The sequence below is a fragment of the Crinia signifera genome, chromosome 6 (assembly GCF_055691185.1).
Source record: "Crinia signifera chromosome 6, ASM5569118v1, whole genome shotgun sequence".
Lineage (NCBI taxonomy): Eukaryota > Metazoa > Chordata > Amphibia > Anura > Myobatrachidae > Crinia > Crinia signifera.
In genome coordinates, this window is record NC_139222.1 from 159,850,641 (window position 1) to 159,869,220 (window position 18,580).

An 18,580-nucleotide genomic window follows, 5' to 3' on the forward strand; every position below is an offset into this window, starting at 1 on the left:
TAATTTCAGAGGCATCTAGAACCATAGCAAAACAGTTCTAAAAATGGGCAGAGGTGTAAAAGGAGTCCTGGTTACTCCATATAGTATCCTCCAGTTGTAATTTCTCCAAGGCTCTGGTCCTCCCACAGCTTATCTGAAATTGTGGCTGTAAGGATCACCGGCGCATTTCCTCCGCACTGGGGACTTTATCAAGTTTGGTGCGAGGCTCCGTTGCCACGACATTTAACTGATGGCAGCGGCACCCGATATCGCACCCTGCTGAGGTTAGTTTCAGCCTCATTTCGCAGAAACATGCTCACCACCCTATGGAGCAGCGAGCACTTTTCTACGAACTGTAATGTGTGGCCAGTGCTTTTAGCTTGCTGTTTTAACGAAAGGTGTTATTAACTAAGGGTAGCATCTGAACAGTTAAAGAAACAGTTTTTTTTTTATCTTCTTTTTATTTTCACAGTATAATCACATAACAAAAATATGCATATTCTGCATTTACATCTAACATATATATTCTATTCTCCCCTGTTGAGTTGGTATCTCTCTCTAACCAGAGACACATATATCTATATTCACATCTATGCCCTTTCTCCCCTGGGGGAACAAGGAAGGAGGTATTGTTTTACTTTTGGGTCTTCTAAGTTTTCCTTTTGTGGGTTGATTGGCTTTATTGTATGTGTGTAGTGTGAATGTGGTCGTCTGTGAATTTTATTCAGGGGCCATGTGTGTGTTGTGTGCGTAATAAAAGGTGTCTACCTCATGTGTAGTGAGTGTCCTTATATTTCCTTCCCATGATCTCCCCCCCCCCCCTTCCCTTAAAGAAACAGTTTAACAAACATTGAACAACTACATAAAGAAATACTGGAGGAACACAGAAGGACATAAAGGTAAACATCGGTACTTGTTTCCTATCACGGCGCCCACGATATTCAGTCGTATGGCATCTTATGCATTGTATCTCAAAAATGCACCCCCACGCCACCCCCACTATCAACGCCAACCCGGAGGGTGGCGAGCGGCTGCGGTACGTGTTCCCCGACCTTTTCATACCCCACTATCCACGTCGGTGTGGAGTTGATTTTATAAAGTGTGGCGAGCGCAGCAAGGGGACGCGTATTACTTTACATGTATTCCGCGGGGCTTGCTGCGCTCGCCGCACTTCGGTCTCGGTGGCTCGCTGCGCTCACCACACTATCTAAAATCAACTCCATGGCGATGTGGATGGTGGGGGTATGAAAAAGTCAGAGGACGCGTACCGCCGCCCCTCACGGGCTCGATGCGCTCGCCACGCTTCGCGTTGGCGTTTATAGTTGGGGTGGCGTGGGGGTGCTTTTAACATTGTAAGTGTGTGTTGTGTGCGTAATAAAAGGTGTCTACCTCATGTGTAGTGAGAGTCCTTATATTTCCTTCCCATGATCTCCCCCCCCCCCTTCCCTTAAAGAAACAGTTTAACAAACATTGAACAACTACATAAAGAAATACTGGAGGAACACAGAAGGACATAAAGGTAAACATCGGTACTTGTTTCCTATCACGGCGCCCACGATATTCAGTCGTATGGCATCTTATGCATTGTATCTCAAAAATGGGTACTCTTTACCTAGAACGGCGCCCACGATTGAAATCGCGGGATCGCGGGTAAAATCGCGGCAATCGCGGTAATCGCGGGTAAATCGCGGGTACATCAAAATCGGGTACCCGCGATTACCGCGATTTTCCCATAGGGAACAATGTTAAAAAGGCAGATTGACCGCGATTTTAGCGTTAAATGCCTCAATGCCCGCGATTTTTACATAGGAAACAATGTTAAATGGGCCACAGAGCCCTAATAGTCCCCCTGAATTGTTAAATGGCCCCCACAATTTTTAACGCCACCCCACGATCAACGTGAACCCGAAGCGTGGCGAGCGCAGCGAGCCCGCGAGGGGCGGCGGTACGCGTCCTACGACCTTTTCATGCCCTACTATCCACGTCGGCGTGGAGTTGAGAATAGAATAGTGTGGCGAGCGCAGCGAGCCACCGAGCCCGAAGCGTGGCGAGCGCAGCGAGCCCCGCGAGGGGACGCGGATACCTTCACAGGTAAACGCGTCCCTTCGCGGGCTTCACAGGTGTCCGCGTCGCCACGGACACCTGTGAAGCCCGCGAGGGGACGCGTTTACCTGTGAAGGTATCCGCGTCCCCTCGCGGGGCTCGCTGCGCTCGCCACGCTTCGGGCTCGGTGGCTCGCTGCGCTCGCCACACTATTCTATTCTCAACTCCACGCCGACGTGGATAGTAGGGCATGAAAAGGTCGTAGGACGCGTACCGCCGCCCCTCGCGGGGCTCGCTGCGCTCGCCACGCTTCGGGTTCACGTTGATCGTGGGGTGGCGTTAAAAATTTTGGGGGCCATTTAAGACTTCAGGGGGACTATTTGGGCTCTGTGGCCCATTTAACATTGTTTCCTATGTCAAAATCGCGGTCATTGAGGCATTTAACGGTAAAATCGCGGTCAATCTGCCTTTTAACATTGTTCCCTATGGGAAATCGCGGGCATCGCGTCGCGGGCATCGCGGGTACATTTATGGCCGGCCGCGACGCGACCGACGCGATTTTTCAGGTTTAACATGGTTTTCAATGGGAAAATCGCGGGCATCGCGTCGGTCGCGTCGCGGGTAGCCATAAATGTACCCGCGATGCCCGCGACGGGCGCCGTTCTAGGTAAAGAGTACCCAAAAATGCACCCCCACGCCACCCCCACTATCAACGCCAACCCGAAGGGTGGCGAGTGGCTGCGGTACGTGTTCCCCGACCTTTTCATACCCCACTATCCACGTCGGTGTGGAGTTGATTTTATAAAGTGTGGCGAGCGCAGCAAGGGGACGCGTATTACTTTACATGTATTCCGCGGGGCTTGCTGCGCTCGCCGCACTTCGGTCTCGGTGGCTCGCTGCGCTCACCACACTATCTAAAATCAACTCCATGGCGATGTGGATGGTGGGGGTATGAAAAAGTCGGAGGACGCGTACCGCCGCCCCTCACGGGCTCGATGCGCTCGCCACGCTTCGCGTTGGCGTTTATAGTTGGGGTGGCGTGGGGGTGCTTTTAACATTGTAAGCACCCATTACGGTGCTTATACAATTAATAATCTTATAGGGGGCCCATTTAACATTGAAAACACCCATTAGGGTGCTTATACAATTTTAAATCGTATACTATAAAATTGTATAACATCGGCAGCAATCGCATATCATTGTATGGCTTATGGTATGCGATGCGATGGGCGCCGTGCTAGGAAACAAGTACCTAAACATCATCCACTGAAAATCCAGAATTCTGCAGTGAGTTACCTGACCCAGCATCACCTACAGTCTGCACAGCCAGGACAATGAACTCCATACTGAACCAATCTCTGTACCAGAGCCATGGTTCCTCAATCCTGTGCATTCCCTATTCTCTCTGCATGCTTTTTGCCCCTAGCAGGGTCTGTTGTGGCACGGCCCATGGTGCAAAGCTGTTAGGGGTCAAGGTTGCAGGTGGAGGGGGAAGAGGCGGATAGGAGGAGAGAGAGGACTACTTTGTCCATGCTCTTTACCTGCTGCCTCGTGTCCTGACCATCCCTGCCATGCTTACTTCTTGCCTCAGGTCTCCTTACCTGCACCTCATGTCACCTGTCTGTCTCCCCCTCCCTCTTGATTATAATCTCCTTAGAGCAGGGCCCTCCTCCCTCCTGTTCTCACAGCACTCTTCTTGTATTTCAACTACAGCTCTCTTACTTATCTACAATCTATACCTGCATCTATTCTCATTCACTTCCTTATATCTCAGCCACCATGTAGCGCCGTTGCTTGGCTGCCTGGGTGCTGCACAGCTCAGTAATTATGTTCCCCATGTCTGTGTGCCTCATTAGAGTACATCTAGTGTGTGTGTGTGTGTGTGTGTGTGTGTGTGTGTGTGTGTGTGTGTGTGTGTATGTATGTATGTATGTGTATATATATATATATATATCTATCTATCAGTACTGTTACTGACTACCTAGCTGGCTGTGCAATCACCATGTGGCGCAGCTAAATGGCTGCCTGGGTACTGCACAGCTCAGTAAATATGTTCCCCATGTTCGTGTCCCTTATTAGAATGCATCTTGTGCATATCTGTATGTGTGATGTACATCTGTACTGCCATTGTTGCCTGTTCCTTGTACTGATAACCCTTTGTATTGCAGTATGTGCATTGTTATTTTTAAGGTCTGTAAAGCGCCTTGAGTCCTGTTGGAGAAAGTGCGCTATATAAATAAAACTTACTTACATTGCGGCTAATAGGATTGACCCCCTTAGTGTTTACATAAGATGATTAATTACAAGCTTTTTAATTATTATTATTGCATTCAGTATTGGAGGATTATTGATTCAGATGTAAATGAATAATCTCTACTTGGCTAGCATTTTTAGATAAATGACTTTGGCTTACTTACTGTAGGTTGCATGGCAGAGAGGCTGAAAGAGGAGATCCTGCAGAGGGAGAAGTCTGTGGATATATTGGCTGGCCCTGATGCGTATCGTGACCTACCAAGACTTCTTGCTGTAGCAGAAACTGGTCAGCAAGCTGCCAATGTGCTACTATCCTTAGATGAGACCTATGCTGATATCATACCGGTACAGACCACTAAAAACAATGTATCCGCTTTTGTGTAAGTCATCCTTTATGTGTTAGAACAGCAGACAAAAATTAAGGTCCATGTAAAAAAAAAAACATTGGAAGCTTTAACTTAGCCAGGTTAATATTAATAATGAAACTACATTTAAATATTTATTGTAAACCTGTACTTGCTATAACTGTAGGATTCGCAGCGATGCCTGCCCACACAAGTATAATATATAATATATTATTGCTGCCTCACCGCGTTGGAGTCATGACTTTGATTCCCCACCAGGCCATTACAGTATGTTTTTGGAGTTTGAATGTTCTACTCATATTTGTTGAGGCTTCCACTAGATCAGTGGTGTCAAACTCATGGCCCTCAAGCTGTTGTGGAACTACACGTCCCAGCATGCCCTGCCACAGTTTAGCAACCCATAACATTAAATCTGTGGTAGGGCATGCTGGGACATTTTAGTTCCACAACAGCTGAAGAGCTATGAGTTTGACACCGCTGCACTAGATGCTCTAATTTCCTCCCACGCTTGATGGCACTATTTGAAAAACATGATAATAGAAGTGGCATAAAATCCTTTTTGAGTACATGAAGTAGTATAATGATTCATATGCTGTGTATCTTGTGTAATATAAACAAACATAATGAACAAAATGAATTGAATTTCATTCACTGCTTTTGTAAAATAAGCAGTAGCGCATACAGTATATTCAGAGTTAAATGAATTGCGAGATTTATATATCTCCTACAGTATAGTTTTTTGCAGAGTTTTGGTTAGGCTTATATCGCATACATACTCATTTTTAAATACACATTTGCTAGTAAGTTTGTGATATATAATAAAACACCATCTCAAAACATCAAGCATAATGCTGGGTACACACCAGGACGACTAGGGCCCAATCCCCTCAATCTAGATCCAATTCCGACCAATTGGATGTAGATTGTGTGGTGATTGGGCCCTTTTCTATCCTGGTGTGGACCGATACCGATCCGATGCGCGGTCCCGTCGGTCGGTCGTTATTGAGATCCTACCTGCTGCAGGTAGGATCTGAATGACAACCATACAGCCGGGTGCGGGTCGCCATCGGATCGGACCCGCTCACGGTGCACATCGTGAGCGGGTCGTGCCCCCCCGCATCACCGTGAGCGGGTCGGACGAGACACTGACGACCCGCTCACGATGTGCATCGTGAGCGGGTCGTCGTGGTGTGTACCCTGCATAACTCTTCTCAAGGACGAATAATCTTCAATCAGTCAATCAGTAGCATCTTTTTAGTGCGGTTGGTTGTAACTATCCGCTTACATCTGTGTCTGCCCTCAGGACTGATTTATTACTATTTTGTATCCATCTGCATCTATTTGCCATAATATGAACACACCTTTTAGTTTTACATGAGCGGAGAGCATACAAGAATATGTGTGCGGCCTGTTTTGTAGACATGCACAGTACAGAGATTTTTTTTTTGTTTAGGCAGGAACGGTGCAATGTAAGAATGCTTTCAAAAAGTGTTAGTTTTTTGATTATTTAACAAAATTAATCAATAGAAGACAAATCTAAATGAAATTATTATCTGACCATCAATGCATGTTATAATATATATAAATAACAGACTTGGACCGGCTCTCCACTAACTGTAATGTATTCACCTGGGTGCCCTCCTGGATCAGCCCTGAGGACGTCCACTTATTTCTGAGGAAAATTGTTTAAATACAATTGAAACGTTGAAACTATACATGCTGCGCGCTGTTTGATTTTTTTCTGTGCTTTTTTCCTAGCAGGGCGCCCGTCGGGTCCCATCGCATACCTTAACTTAAGGTATGCGATGGGACCCTACCGACCCGATTTCGGGCTGTTTAAGAGCTTTCCTTACAATTTAAAAATCGGTCGCATCGCATGCCATTATAATGGCAGGTGATGCAACCGATGTGATGGACCCGATTTCACATTGTATTTAATGTTAAATGGCCGTATAAAATTGGGCGCATCGCATGCCATTATAATGGCGATGCGACCATAGCGATGGACCCGATTTTACATAGGAACCAATGTTAAATGGCCCCCCCATAACCACGATTTTTGATTGTATACCCACCCTGATGGGTAATTTGTATGTGAAATGCCCCTCCATTTTTAACGCCACGATCAACCCGAACCCGAAGCGTGGCGAGCGCAGCGGAACGTGTCCTCCGACCTTTTCATACCCCCCACTATCCAGGTCGGCGTGGAGTTGATTTTATATAGTGTGGCGAGCGCAGCGAGCCACCGAGCCCGAAGCGTGGCGAGCGCAGCAAGCCCCGTGAGGGGACGTGGATTACTTCACATAAATTCCGCGTCCCCTCGCGGGGCTCGCGGTGCTTTGGGCTCGGTGGCTCGCCACACTATATAAAATCAACCCCACGCCGACGTGGCTAGTGGGGGTATGAAAAGGTCGGAGGACGCGTCCCGCCTCCCCTCGCGGGCTCGCTACGCTTCGGGTTGACGTTGATTGTGGCATTAACAATAGGGGGGCATTTGACATAGTAATTACCCATCAGGGTGGGTAAACAATTAAAAATCGGGTCTCAGGGACCATTTAACATTGGGTCCAATGTAAAAATCGGTAAAATCTGTACCGATTTTTCCGACCCGATGGCATACAATTAGAATCGGTGGTGCCATGCTAGGAAACAAGTACCATTTCTTCTACCATCCTGAGAGTGCCGCCGAGTGTGTGCGTGTGTGTGTGTGTGTATGTGTGTATGTATGTATGTATGTATGTGTGTATGTATGTATGTATGTATATATTTTTTTAATTTTGGACACATGATTGTAAAAAATTGTCCCAAGTACTACCGGTTGATACAGCAACCCCCGAGCAGAGGTGATGGGTCTACCCAGGGGTTTGCTTAGTGCTATATGTACATTTTAATGTAGTTTTGGTCCCCTATACAGTACAGGAATGATGGGATGGTCCACTGCAAGGGCCAATTTAATATCAGTGGATATGATTTCATTACCACATCCATATAAATATACAGCAGATTGAAAATTCCCGCACCTAGCCTACATTATGCCACCAGCTTCACTGGGCCTCCGACTAGAGGACAGATATGTATTTTCCTTCTTTTAGTGCAACTTTGTATTTAACAGAAAGTCATTGATCATTGTAGTGTTTTCAGTACTGCCTAGCATTCATCTCTCCTTTTCATTGTATAGCTCCATAATGCGAGGCTGCGACAATATGTGCACTTACTGTATAGTTCCATTCACCCGTGGGCGAGAGAGAAGCCGCCCCCTCCATTCTATCCTGGAAGAAGTCCGAATGTTGTCTGATAAAGTAAGATAATCTCTCTTATTAGAAAACATTTAGCATTATGACCTGCTTTAGTTTTATTTTTTCTACCCAGGGTATCGCCACCAGAAACATGTTAACTTTGGCAGCTGATTCAATTTGTCATGTGTTAATTTTTACTCTCAATTCCACACTCTGTTTAATCAGCGGGACTTTTAAGCTCTGCATTCTGTGGGCCACATTTTAAAGTCATCTGTACATGTATGATGACAGATGCTGTTGCTAACCAGGGCCAAGCTAAGGAATGCAGCAGCCTATGCTCTAATCACCCACCGTCCCTTGTTACGGTTGGCATTGTCAAGTGTGTATGCACATGCCAATTCCGGCACCCTGCCTAGTCCTATCGCTCAAGATGTTGCTGAGTATACATGTCATTCAGTGTGTACCCAGCTTTCGTTTGGGTGGGTAAAAAGTAGGGTGAGGAGGAATTCTATATTTGAAGGGAAAAATGTCATGACAATACTTCTGACACACCCTCCCAATAATTATTATACACTTCAATAGCTAAAGTTGGCCAATAAGGACATGACATTTTTCTGTAAAAGGCTTAATAATGAGTTTAATATCAGCAAGGGACATGTTGGTAATGTATTGATGAGAAAGGGGTTTTTGATATGTGTACAGAGGGAGCCATGCTTATTCGATTTCACAGTGCGCCAGGGCGTTCCGTCGTGATGTGCCATTCGCCAAGACAGGGATGCGTGACCGACTCACACGCTCATGCGTCCCATTGCTGAGAATTGCTGTTAGTGTCTCACACGCATGCGAGTCCAATCTTGGGCGGTTGAAGAAGCGCGGCTCCATCTGTAGAAGGGAATTGAAAGTTTTTTTTCCCCAGTAATGTTTTTAAACTTAATTAAAAAAGACATTATTTTTTAACTTACATTATAGAAGTAGAGCACAGCATGCTCAACAGTTAATTCTTGTCACTAACGGGTTTGGTCATCCGTGAGTGCGGCAGGTAACACCGATCACTATCTCTCGGATGCAGTTACAAATTCCCCAATTTAGCTATTAAAGGCTTTTTTTTTTTGCAAGAAATGTAACTTCTTCTGTACTTAATCTCTGGTGCATTATGTTAGCAAATAGACAACTGCTGTCCATAAATGTCCATATACTTACGAGACTAAAAGATTTGGTGTGATGATTATATGTTATTGTATCTGTAGCTTTTCTAATAGTTTTATGCTGCTTTGCAGGGTATAAAAGAAGTGACTTTACTGGGTCAAAACGTCAATAGCTACCTCGATAGAGCTTCAGTTCCGTTTCCAACTGCTGAAACTTCTCAACTTAGCCGTGGCTTCAGCACTGTGTACAAACCTAAAACAGGAGGACTGCGGTTTGTGGATCTGTTGGATCAGGTTTCCAGAATAGACCCAGAAATGAGAATACGTTTTACTTCTCCACATCCTAAAGATTTCCCTGATGAGGTAGGTGTATTACATGTTGTAATACCTACTATACAATAACAATGTTTACAGCAGTGTTGGAGGCTATAAAATGATCTGTGTAGAAATTCTTCCACCTTGTTCTTAGTATTGTATTTCGAATGAAAAAGAAATTCTCAAAAAATTATTTTGTTCAAATTGTAAAAGCATTTGCCCCGCGCCTCTGTGGGAGTGTGTTCTTTTTTTCTCTGGGGGCGTCCCTCTAATTAAGATGTTTTTTTTGATGGGTCCCGCACTGGAATTTCCCACTATGGTTATAATACACCAGATTAATTAAGTGGGAAGTTAAATTATTTGTTTTTCCAGATCCTCGATCTCAGGGCCTCTCAGGCCAATATTTTGAGTCTGGAGGTGCCCCCGGAGTTAGGCACATATATATATATCTATGCCTGAAGACAACATGTAAATGTTGAAACGTAGCTGAGTGCTAATTATTAAACCACCTATTCGTACAAGGCTGGAGTGCTGCATCATTGTTGTCTGTATATGCTGTTCCAGTAGTGGATGCGGGCACCTGCCGAGGGTTGATCTGTACAGTGTTGGAGTGCCGGACACAAGTGTTTTCTATATATATATATATATATATATATATATATATATATATATATATATATTTGTCCAACTCTGCCGGCGCTCCAATAATAAATACATCCAGCCCCGGTGCCCAAAATAAATAAACACAGCTCCCCACAAGAAACGGCACTCCAGAGGCAATTTTCAGCGTTGCAAAAAAATGTGTATTACATCAAGCTTTCGGGGTATAACCCCCGTCGTCAGGACACACTAGGCTGTAGGTTTTCTAGTGTGTCCTGACGACGGGGGTTATACCCCGAAAGCTTGATGTAATACACATTTTTTTGCAACGCTGAAAATTGCCTCTGGAGTGCCGTTTCTTGTGTGGGAGCTATATATATATATATATATATATATATATATATATATATATATATATATATATATATATATATATATATATTAGATACCAAGGGCTTTTGGCAAACCCTATAGAATAAGGCGGCACTCGAGTGCCGCCTTATTCTATAGGGTTTGCCAAAAGCCCTTGGTCTCTATTCTATTACCTTGGAAGGAAGGCACCACGGTCTGTGACATCTCGTCCGGAGTGCCGAACAAATCCATTGAAATTTTTTTTTGTCTAATTAGCAACATAGCTTAAGTACCCTGTCTTAGAGTGACAAATAATCCAATTATTTTTATCCCAGGCAAAACAACATCTCTATGCAGCATTAGACCCACACTTGTACTATTATTTAGCAGTTATTGCTTATCAATCACATAATGGTACTTAAGCAGGGAGATATGGTTGAAGGTGTATTCAGATTAACAGACACCGGTCACATCAGCAAGAAGGAAAAATCTGCACAGGTCTTGATTCTCACCTGATTTCTTCTTTCCTGTCTCGTGATCTGAACAGCGGATGACGGATGAGAGCATTAAGGAGAGACCTAATGCATGAAGGGAAAGACTGGCCAGATAGGATCCTTCTGCTGCTCCGGTCACATAGTCTAGCACTCACTGTTACTATTAAGCATTGCAGTGAGAGCAGACTTGGGTCATGGAGTGAGAGGGGCCTGAATTTACCTGAAGTGGCAGTCAGGTATGAAGAGAGATAGCATTAACTGTTGCTGGCATCCTATCAATATCTGCAGCTGCTGCTATATATCATACTGGGCATTTAAATAGCGCCCTCACAAAAGTGGCTGCTTTTCCCCTCAATGCTGATTGTATGCAGGTATAGCGGGATGTCAAAACTTTCACCTCTGTAGCGGGTGTCCGCAATAGTAGGACGATTTAACAGTCTTTACAATGGCTTCTGCTGTAGGTCCAATTAGCCGTTGTGGTAACTCCCATGCGGCATAAACTCCTTTCCCTTCCATGCCTGGTGTCAGCGGGTAAAGTGGGATGTGCTGGGATGCAATACATCGTTTTTTTCAGGCCCCAAATATTAATGGTTGAGAGTACCCACCCCAGAATCACGTGTCCCCATAGGATAGTAAAGAAAACAGCATTTTAATTCTTCATTCTGAGGTCTGGGATTTCTCTGCATTTTAGTTTTCTTTTGTACTACTCTGTGTGTCTTGGTTAGAGAAATAGCTGAGGACCCTGTAGGATATGGATGTATAAGAGGATGCTTTATAAAATACCTAAATATATATATATACATTAGATAAAAGCAGGTCAAAATGACAACTTCTGGAAAGTTCTTTCACTGAGAATAACCTGTCTGGTTCTTAATAGTCCAAAATCAATGATCCAGATTTATTGAAAACTTGATCGAAGTGGATTCATACAAGCAAAATGGTAACCCAACGCATTTTGTCTTAATCAAGACTTCATCAGGGGTATTTCTTCAAGAAACAGAGTTAATATCTTCAATCTGTGGAATGGGATTAGTGTAACAGTTAATGTTACAGATGCCTCTATTTGCAGAGTTTCTGAAAGGCTGTCAGCTTACACTTGGTATGCAGACAATCCCAGTTCCCTACCCTATACTTTGACAACCTGTTGTACTTGCTGGATGTTCTTGCTGCCTTAATGAAGGTCTATAGCAGTGGTTCCCAACCTGGGCTTCTAGTACCCCTGGGGGTACTCTGCAGACCAGTTGGGGGTACTTGAAAATAATATTGGTAATGGCGGACGATGAAAAGGTCTTTTGATGGCTGAAGAAGACCCATTGCCATGGAGACTAACTATGTTGTGTCATATGTCTGACCAGCAATCCACTGGGAGCTTCCCGCACTGCCCTCAGACATCAGCCTTCATATTCCCAGCACTGACAAAGGTGGAGGAAGCAGCAGCATTAATCCTACTGGTGTTAGCGGGAATCATGGAGATAATACACGCCAGTGTCTAGACACAGAAGGGCATGATTCCTTGCTGTATACTACTCCTACGCTCCTCCTTAATATAAGGACATGCATAAGGATCCACATACCGCTAAGTACTGTCCATATTTCAAAATGAGAGGAGGGGGTACTTATCAATGCAAAGCCTAATAAGGGGTACAGGAGAGAAAAAAGGTTGGGAACCGCTGGTCTATAGTGACCGAAACGTCAGCAGGCTTCTACACTTCACCAATAAACCTGGATACTGACCCAGATGATACATGTACAAAGTCTGGTGAGTGCTGTTTTCCCTTAGGGGATTAGTGTGTATATAGATGGATATATCTAGCTTATTGATATATCTCTCTAGCTGTTAGTTGGAGATGGCAGGGAATAGGAATGATAGTGATAGCGCTCTCTATCACTAATATATATATATGTGTGTGTGTGGGTATACTGTTCTTTATCTGAGGACACATGTAATCTTTCTGAGCCGATTCGTTGACATTATGGAACTCCCTGCTCTTTCAGGTTATAGATTGCATGTAGAGTTTGATTTAAAAGGAAATACAGATTAGAGATAATCGCTATTGTGATTTCTGGCAATCTGCACCTGTGTATGCCGCAATGGGCCTTAAACTATGGTTGCATTGCTAAAAAATGCGACTGCAGTCTAAGGGATGACTGGGTGTGACGGTTGCGCATCTGGACAATGCAGGCATGTCCTCACCGTTTGTGGGGTGGGCAGCGACGGCTGCGTGGCATCACACGCATCCAATTTGTCCAGAAAGATGGCTGGCCTCCGTCTGGCTTCAAAGTTTGGCTGCATATCCACTATACTTCGCATCACTGTTAGGGACCCAGCATGCCCTTTGCTGGGCGGCCCACCCGCAGGTTGCCGAGGAGAGTTGTCATTTTCCAGATCCTCGTAAAACTGTAACTCAAGCTGACTTGGCCTGTAATGCATTCAAAATGCTGCCCATACAGTAAGTTATCCTCCATTCTTGTTGTTCTAGGTTCTCCAGTTGATAAGAGAGCGGCATAACATTTGCAAACAAATCCACATCCCTGCACAAAGCGGAAGTGACAGAGTTCTAGAGTCCATGCGCAGGGGGTGAGCACGCTTACTTTATTTATATAGCAGAATAAGTAATAGGGTTTACAAATGATCTCCACATGGGTTTTTCATGTTTTTTGTCCTGAATGTTGACGTAGTGTACTGCGTCGCCTCGCATGGCTTGCTACGCTCGCCATGCTTCGAGCATGGTTCCTAAACAGGATTCTCATTGAATTCTGGCCTATGGGATGTTTACCTACAATGTCATACATATAGTCAGGACAGTTGAGAGCCTGGCCGGGGCCAGGTACTTTTCAGGATGTGTGGCCTAATTGAGGGAGATGTGGCCATGTAACCGTATGAAAAAAAATAGAGAAAAAAATAACACTTCAATCTCTGCCCTGGGCACACTGGGCCCCTCTATCAGGCCTGGGTAATTAGTACCCCTTCCCTCCTTTCTTGGCTCCACTGCCTATACTGAATACTCTACTTCAAATACACAATAAAATGGATGTACTGTGATGGGCAATTAGAGTATTTATTTGTCTATTATGTTTATTTCAAACATTTTGTTGCACTAATGCTTCTGAGTATCAGAGAACAAGTAAAAGAGGCTTATCAGATGCAGTTCTATGCATTATTCACAGATCACACAGCATCTCGACAAATAAAGAGTATTATTAAGGAAACAAACAAAAAACATTGACCGTATTTAAAAAAGTTAAAAGGTTTAGAATGTATCTCCTTTTAAGGTATGGTATAACTCACAGACAGTCAGGATTCCGACGGTCGTTTCTCCGATATCGGAATCCCGACTGTCAGGAGCCCAATAAGGGGATGAGCGCATTGAAGCCCCTTGCGGGCTCGGTGGCGAGCTGTGCTCTCTACTTACTCTACTTTCCCTCAATGGGGGTCATGGACCCACACGAGGGAATTGTCAGATTCCTGACTTACCTGAGACACGACTGTCGGTCACCACTCCTGTACTAACTAGTTCTAATTCATCTGTAGAGGACAAATATGAATCTCAATTTCAAAGCAAAGCACTTCTCCTTGTGTTACTTTATGACCTCCTCCTCCAATCAAAGCTGACCAAGTACAGCCCCCTTTCTTTGAATATATTCTTTCTTTGAATATTATATTCTTGAATAACACTAGCCAACAAAAAACAACTTTTTATTTGCTTCTTTTAGAAAAATAGTCTTTTTGTTATTAGCTCTAGTTTTTTAGATACACTACTTGTGATACATGTACTTCTGTAGTAAAAACCAATATTATATTTATGTGATATATGTACACAACAGAAGTAATAATTGTTTTAATTCAATCTATGTACAGGTGAATTAGCAGAAAATAAGATAACAAGCCTTACTATTTCATATGACAACCTATTTATGAGTGCGCCTTCGTTTGTGCTGGAGCATCTCTTGTCACCGTCCAACAGTAGTATGCAAGCATGGAAATGTCCCATTTACCCTGATATCTTCGTTCCATGGTTAAAATATCTTGGTGGAATCTCTCACCATGCTCTTCACTTACTACACCACAATTCGGAGGAAAGAAGTCCAGATGAGAATCGAGAAAATGAATTTTGAGTGACATAGGAGTAACATATATATTGAGTAACACAATATGGCTGACAATAACTCAGGATACCTGTACTAAGGATTGCCAACCTACAATTTATTTGAATAAAAAAAATCCCTCATATTTTTCGAAAAATCCCTCAAATTCTCTAGCATTTAATGATATATGGTTATATCTCAGAACATAGAGCTAACTCAGCATTTTATATTCTATATTCTTATTGCCCATGCTTGAATAAACTAGAAATGACTATTTTTGTTTTGGAAGCATTTTCACTGTTGGCTAGTGTAATTAGAGAAGATTATATAATTGTCTGTTTTCTATCAATCATATACTCTTTATTTGCCATCTGATAAAACATTGCCCTTGTTTGTTCTACAGGTATAATCGAGAAGCTTACTTGGATCTGATACATAATATCCGACAGAAGGTTCCAGGTTGGTCATCTCTTCCAATTGTGCAAAATGCTTTCTTCCTTTATGAGCAGTATCTACATAAGTATAATTGAAAGGTGTTTGTGTGTGTGTGTGTGTGTGTGTGTGTTCCACGATAACTCTCGAAACGTTTTAACTAATTGTCTTCAAACTTTGCACACTACCTTATCATCTTAAGACTTAAAGGACAATCTAAGTTCGAAGATGGGTTTAATTGGACGAGCCCTTAAGGGTGCTATCATAAAAGTCCATGCTATCTCTGTTGTTTTCATGCATTGTGATATGTCATTGGAAAACTTATGACTTTCTGAAGACAACACAAACTCCCTTAAGTGGACTCTTAAAGGCCTATAACGGTCTATTAAATTAAAAACATTTTCACTTTGCAAAACTTTTGACAAACTGAAATTAATAAGCGACTCATCGGCAGAGTGGTTTGTGAATCGAACACTGTAGATATCGTGAAATCCATGTGAGATCGATCCCGTCAGTTATTTTTCCCTTGATTGTTTGCTTATTTATTGAGAGTTTTTGGGATCTTTTGTACCTGCTGCAGCAGCTCCTGCCCTGTTGTGGTTGAAATACATTGGCCGGCTTAGTGCTTGCGAGTAGCGGGTTCGACTTGCTGCGCCAAACTGGCACTAGCAAACATTTAGCAGCCGCGATGAGTGTGGCTACATCTGTACTTTTTATTCTCTGCATACATATAATACCATTAGACAGTGTTTCAAATGTACTATAAATGTGACTTTAAACAAATATGCACTTATATAAAAAAATTGGGTACTTCTTTACTTTCACGGCGCCAGCATGGCGCCGCGCTACTTCCGGGTTACGCTCGCCACAAACTAAGTAAAATAAATGAAGTTAACGCCATGCCAACATGGATAGTTCATACCTCCACTATCCATGTTGGCATGGAGTTGATTTTAAATAGCGTGGCGAGCATAGCGAGCCACCGAGCCTGCAGCGTGGGCGAGCGAAGCGAGCCTGCAGCGTGGGCGAGCGAAGCGAGCCCCGCAAGGGGACTCTGACGCGCGGCGCCATGCTGGCGCCGTGAAAGTAAAGAAGTACCAAAAATTGTCAGGATTGAGATATTTAATAAAAAAAAATAGCTGGGAACTGTATAATGCTAAAATGCAGAGGGAAGCCGCGGTTAAAGCACAGTGACCACCCGGCGGGTGCTGGGAGCAAGTGCATGTCCAGCGCTGTCTACAGCACATGGACCCGATACACGCCGGGGCCCCATGTGCTATTATTGCTGCAAAGTGACCTCCCACCACAAAACGAGCTACCTCAATTATGACGGCGAGCTACCTGTCACTCGCGAGCGACGGTTTGGCGATCGCTGCTCTATAGAGTGCCACATTTGATCTGCAGCACTGTACAGAACAGTACAATAACAGTGCACTACAGTAGATAACAAATTACAGTATAATTCTATATACACAACACAGGTTCGGAAGCAGTGGGTGTAAGGGAGTCTTCAGCATAGGCTGAGACAAGTAGCTATTTGTTACTGAAAGAGGTCATCACCCCAGTAGTTCAGGTCAACCACTGAAATGATATGTACCATATATACTCGAGATATTAGACCTCCTAAGTGCTGTGGAAGTATTAGTCTCACAGGTTGATCAGCATTTAGCTGAAGTCTAACATGATTCACAGTTAGCACATGAATTTCTTAGGTCTTGTTTTCAATACCCAGTTAGAAAGGGCCGTTTTGCTTTTGGACAATGTCAATGGTTATAGAGAATAGTTTGGTGAACAGTGCACTGGGTTGCTGGTGGTCAGAGTTAGCTGCAGGACTAACAGGTGACCAGACTGGTATGGGTATAGAGCAGGGGTGGCCAACTGGTCAGAGGTAAAGAGCCGAAAAGTATCTGTAGTCAAGCTAAAAAGCTAACAACATGCGCGCGCCAAAAAAAGGAGCGTGGTCTATTTTGGCCCCTTGGGTGGGTGTGATACACATAAGCCTCCAATAGGGCAGAGCCATATATACATATGCACCCAATAGTGCCAGATACACATATGCTTCCACGGTGCCGGGTATGCCCCCACGGTGCCAGAAAGCTGGTATGCCCCCACGGTGCCAGAAAGCTGGTATGCCCCCCACGGTGCCAGAAAGCTGGTATGCCCCCCACGGTGCCAGAAAGCTGGTATGCCCCCACGGTGCCAGAAAGCTGGTATGCCCCCACGGTGCCAATCTGCTATGCCCCCACAGTGCCACACTCTGCTATGCCCCCACAGTGCTAATTTCCCAGCAGCAGCACTCACCGTTGTTGCTGCTGCTGCTGCCAGGCGGGGAGAGGACAGTCTGGCGTCCCCCTGCAGTCCTGTCATGTCACCGAGCACAGCACACTGCGCGTCTCCTTCCCCCTTCACTTCTCTGTGACTGTGCCGTCCACCAATCAAAGCTCGCGGGCCGGCTCCTGATTGGCTGGCGGCCCGTGAGCTCTGATTGGCGGACGGCCCAGTTACAAGGATGCACAGTGAGGGGTAGCAGAGATGCACAATGCATGCTCTCCTCCCCTCAGAAGAGGAAGGGATTCGGGGAACCGGCAGTGGGTGATGGGGGACGGACGGTGGGCAACAGTGGGAGCAGGAGCCTCACTTTAGAAGGGGGAGAGCCACATGCGGCTCAAGAGCCGCGGGGTGACCACCCCTGGTATAGAGCAAATTTATTGGTAGTAGTGCGCTCAGCTCCTATTGGGTGCTGCATGGGAATCTTAAAGTGATCAGTGTAACACCTTGATTTTTTAAAGAAATGAATGGGATTGGATGAGTGAACAAAAGCATGTATTTTTTTATTATACTCACACTATAATTCTAGGTCACAATTCCAAATTAAGTGTGCAGTGAATAAGAATAAATATGAACTGAAAGGAAAATACATGGATAGAAATGGGGTGGGGTGGGGGGTGGTAAAGTGTTCTGTCCACTATTTGTTCCCGGGGGGGGGGGGGGCTGTAGGTGATGGAGGGTGTAGACTGTCAGTTCGTCTCAGTGGTGGTGGGAAGAGGTCTGTTGGGACAGACACAGTCACTGGTCAGAAAAAAGGCACAGGGAGGAGGTTCAGGGGGCTGGCGTCCCGCTCCCCCTGCAGTACACCTCTCACCTGTGCTCAGTGTTGTAGTCCTTGTGGAGGGTCCTGATGCGTCCCGCAATGTCCTAAGCTATCCTCTTCACTCCAGCCGATGCTCGGTGAGCACAGCAGCTGTACAGCGAGCCCGGCTCCACAGTGCACGGTGAGATGC

General features: G+C 44.7%; 1 protein-coding gene across 3 annotated transcripts in view; it reads left to right on the forward strand.

Annotated features, from left to right (window-relative positions):
• Positions 1-18,580, forward strand: part of LOC146008478 (mitochondrial tRNA methylthiotransferase CDK5RAP1-like) — a 72,012-nt gene that overhangs the window by 42,773 nt on the left and 10,659 nt on the right. For all 3 annotated transcript variants that reach the window (XM_083147812.1, XM_083147811.1, XM_083147813.1), the window contains 5 exons: positions 4,445-4,655; positions 7,819-7,939; positions 9,154-9,384; positions 13,262-13,359; positions 15,271-15,326. In XM_083147812.1, the coding sequence (XP_083003938.1) occupies positions 4,445-4,655; positions 7,819-7,939; positions 9,154-9,384; positions 13,262-13,359; positions 15,271-15,326 (717 nt within the window). The remainder of the gene's footprint in view (positions 1-4,444; positions 4,656-7,818; positions 7,940-9,153; positions 9,385-13,261; positions 13,360-15,270; positions 15,327-18,580) is intronic.